Source organism: Oncorhynchus nerka, linkage group LG3, assembly GCF_034236695.1.
Source record: "Oncorhynchus nerka isolate Pitt River linkage group LG3, Oner_Uvic_2.0, whole genome shotgun sequence".
NCBI classification, from domain to species: domain Eukaryota; kingdom Metazoa; phylum Chordata; class Actinopteri; order Salmoniformes; family Salmonidae; genus Oncorhynchus; species Oncorhynchus nerka.
Genome location: NC_088398.1, coordinates 81,239,395 through 81,242,433, shown reverse-complemented (window position 1 = coordinate 81,242,433; position 3,039 = coordinate 81,239,395). Strand labels below are relative to the sequence as shown.

The following is a 3,039-nucleotide window of genomic DNA, read 5'->3' as shown; positions in this document are numbered from 1 at the left end:
CTTAGTTATAAATTCACAGGTATCTTATATAAATACTACGATGATATCGGGGAGTTATATCAACATTCAGTCAGGTATCTTATATAAATACTACGATGATATCGGGGAGTTATATCAACATTCAGTCAGGTATCTTATATAAATACTACAGGATGATATCGCGAAAGTGTAAATATTAAGAAATAAAACAGCTCGTTCTATTTTTCCACCGAAAAGTCGAATCTTTCAAAAAAAAAAATAAAAAAATAGGCTATGAAACTTTCCATTCATTGAGGTAAAGCCTACGTTTTTATTTGATATAATTACAATTATTTCCTGATCTGGTGGCCAATATGTTTTTTTTTTTTTTTTGCATATACTTCTTTCTTGTCCGTCACTAAAACATCTACATGCCTCAACAATGTCATTCCCTCGCAAGATTCCATATGCAGAGTGTGTCTAATTCATTCTTTTAAACGAAGCTACAATTTCTTTGTAATGACATCAGATTTGAAGAACCCCTAACTCCTCCAAGCCTCCTCCCTCTCCCGGTTCGCAAGCAGCTCATTGGTGGATGACAGGCATTCGGAAAATCAATGGCATTGTCCTGGTGACTTGCCCCCCCGTCTCATACTTAAGTCCGCTATAAAACCATGTCATCGTGCTCGTGCATGCCAAATGGGCTGTCAGTTGTGATTGGGGAGTAACAAGTGGATTCAACAGCGACACTTTTCCCTGCACCGAGCTGCGCTCTACATCTCTCGGTATGTTTTACGTCTGCTCTCCGGGATCATATTGATAGTAGGCTTATGGCATTTAGCAAACTGTGATTTCTGTCATAAAAATACAAATCCTAATTTGAGAATGAACTCATGACCATCATGAGTAAAATAACGTTCAAGAGCCTTCTCCTGAACTTTCGTGGATGTGTTTGTTAACCTTCTCGTTACTCCAGCATTGAACATTTAATTAGTTTGAAAGTATATTATTAGGAAATATTCACACTGTTTTAACGTGTAATGCTAGCGTGGTTGTGAAAAAATCTAATTGCTAAATGGTTTGTTTACTTTCCTTCCGTAGACTATTGCGCTGTCTGAATAAACCTGAGCATCATCATGGACTCCGATACCAGCCGAGTGTCTAGCCGACCTTCCTCCCCCGAAGTGCACGATATGTTTCTGCATGCGATGAAGAAGCATATGGTAGGCTTCTCCGGTACTGTCTCGTCCACACAGAGCGACTCTCCACCGGAGATACCCGCGGACATGCGGAGCCTCTCCGACGATGATGATGATATCACTCTGAAAATGCTGTCAAAGAAGGACCGTAAACTGCTATCGGAGAACGAGCTGCAGGGGATGCGACTGAAAATCAACAGCCGGGAGCGGAAGAGGATGCACGACCTCAACATCGCCATGGACGGTCTCCGGGAGGTTATGCCTTACGCGCACGGGCCTTCGGTGCGCAAGCTTTCCAAAATCGCCACTCTCCTCCTGGCGAGAAACTACATCTTGATGCTGAGCAACTCGCTTGAGGAGATGAAGAGACTGGTCAGTGAGATCTATGGCAGCGGACACCACAGCAGCTTCCACCCCTCCGCCTGTGGGACCATGGCGCACACTGGGCCACTGCCCGGCCATCCGACTGTTTCCCACGCCTCCCACCCGGTGCACCACCCACTTCTTCCCCCTGCGGTCTCCACCGCAGCCTCTCTCTCAGCAACGGGTCTTACCTCGATCAGACCCCACCATGGACTCCTGAAGGCGCCCTCGGCCGGTCCGGGCCCCCTGGGCAGCAGTTTCCATCACTGGGGCGCAGGGATGCCCTGTCCGTGCAGCATGTGCCAGGTGCCACCTCCACATGTGTCCGGCATGAGCGCTGTCACCATGTCCAGGCTGACGAGTGACTCCAAATGACTTGGAACACGTATCATAGAACGAGAGCAGGAGAAAAGTGAAAATAACTTTCGGCTGTAGACGTCACCCTGCATCTTAGTCCATATAAACACCTTTTTTAATGTTATTTATCTGTTGCTGAAATTAGCTTTGGATTGAGCCAGCAGAAATTCCCTACTTTCTAAAAACTGGAAGAGCGCTACTAACATAGCATTTTGTAACAGTATATAGCGTAATTAATAAAATGTGCTTTAAAGACCCATTTTAATATTCAGAAATGGCCATAAATTCACTGGTTGCAAACCTTTCTTACATTGTGGCTGCCAGGAATATACACAATTCACATGGAATTACTGATGGCTTTTGTTATGTTCTTGATCATTATTTAATGTAATGTTCTTGATCATTATTGAACTTTATGACTAGCCCATTCCGAGACCGAATAAACTAAAAGACACTATTTAGATTTAGCAAACTGGATGAGAGCACATTGGTAATGTAGATTGTAAATATGTAGATTCAGAATTCTGTTTATATAGTAGGAGAGATTTTATATCAAGCCTTTTGGTTCATGTTTGGATTGACCCCGTTGTTAGCATGTCTGCTTTCAGCCATGTAGAGCTGGTACCATGTTGCACCTGCTTCTTCCTCTGCCTCTTGTATAATATGTCCCTTCAGTGTTCTCTCTTCGACGTCACTGCCGAGCCTAGATGGCTGTTTTCTTGTGTATGGTTGTATTTCCATTGTGTGTTGCCACGCATGCCAGTCACCGCACGACACCAAGAACGATCACTTCTTTATGTTTTATATATATAAAAAAAAAGTGCTAAATGATATTTATTTACTTATTTTCAAAGGGATTTCAAATGAATCAATGACGATGATTATTTTGGGGTTTTAAATGTTAAATAAAACAAGTTTAATGACATATTTTGTTGCCTATTTTGTTATTGATGTCATCCTCTTGCAACAAAACACCAACGCTTAAAGTTCCACGTAAATTTTAAGGAAAACATGCACAGGCCAAATGACCCCCAATAAGAGCCATTGTCGTCTAAGTGAACGATTTACATAAACGTCAAATGGGGGATCTAAGCAATAGCTGAACAGTTGGTTCTATCCTAAATTGTTTATGGCATTTTGAGACAAGCAGAAACACCTTAGG

General features: G+C 42.6%; 1 protein-coding gene across 1 annotated transcript; it reads left to right on the top strand.

The window, feature by feature from the left end:
* Window positions 1-652: 652 nt before the first annotated feature.
* On the top strand, window positions 653-2,796 carry LOC115116141 (oligodendrocyte transcription factor 2-like). The gene is made up of 2 exons (XM_029644631.2): window positions 653-743; window positions 1,060-2,796. The coding sequence occupies exon 2, from the start codon at window positions 1,095-1,097 to the stop codon at window positions 1,893-1,895; it is 801 nt and encodes a 266-aa protein (XP_029500491.1). The 5' UTR covers window positions 653-743; window positions 1,060-1,094; the 3' UTR covers window positions 1,896-2,796.
* The last annotated feature ends 243 nt before the right edge of the window (window positions 2,797-3,039 follow it).

Bases quoted from the DNA above. Each gene is read 5' to 3' on its own strand.
- LOC115116141 (XM_029644631.2), top strand. From the start codon at position 1,095: ATGGACTCCGATACCAGCCGAGTGTCTAGCCGACCTTCCTCCCCCGAA.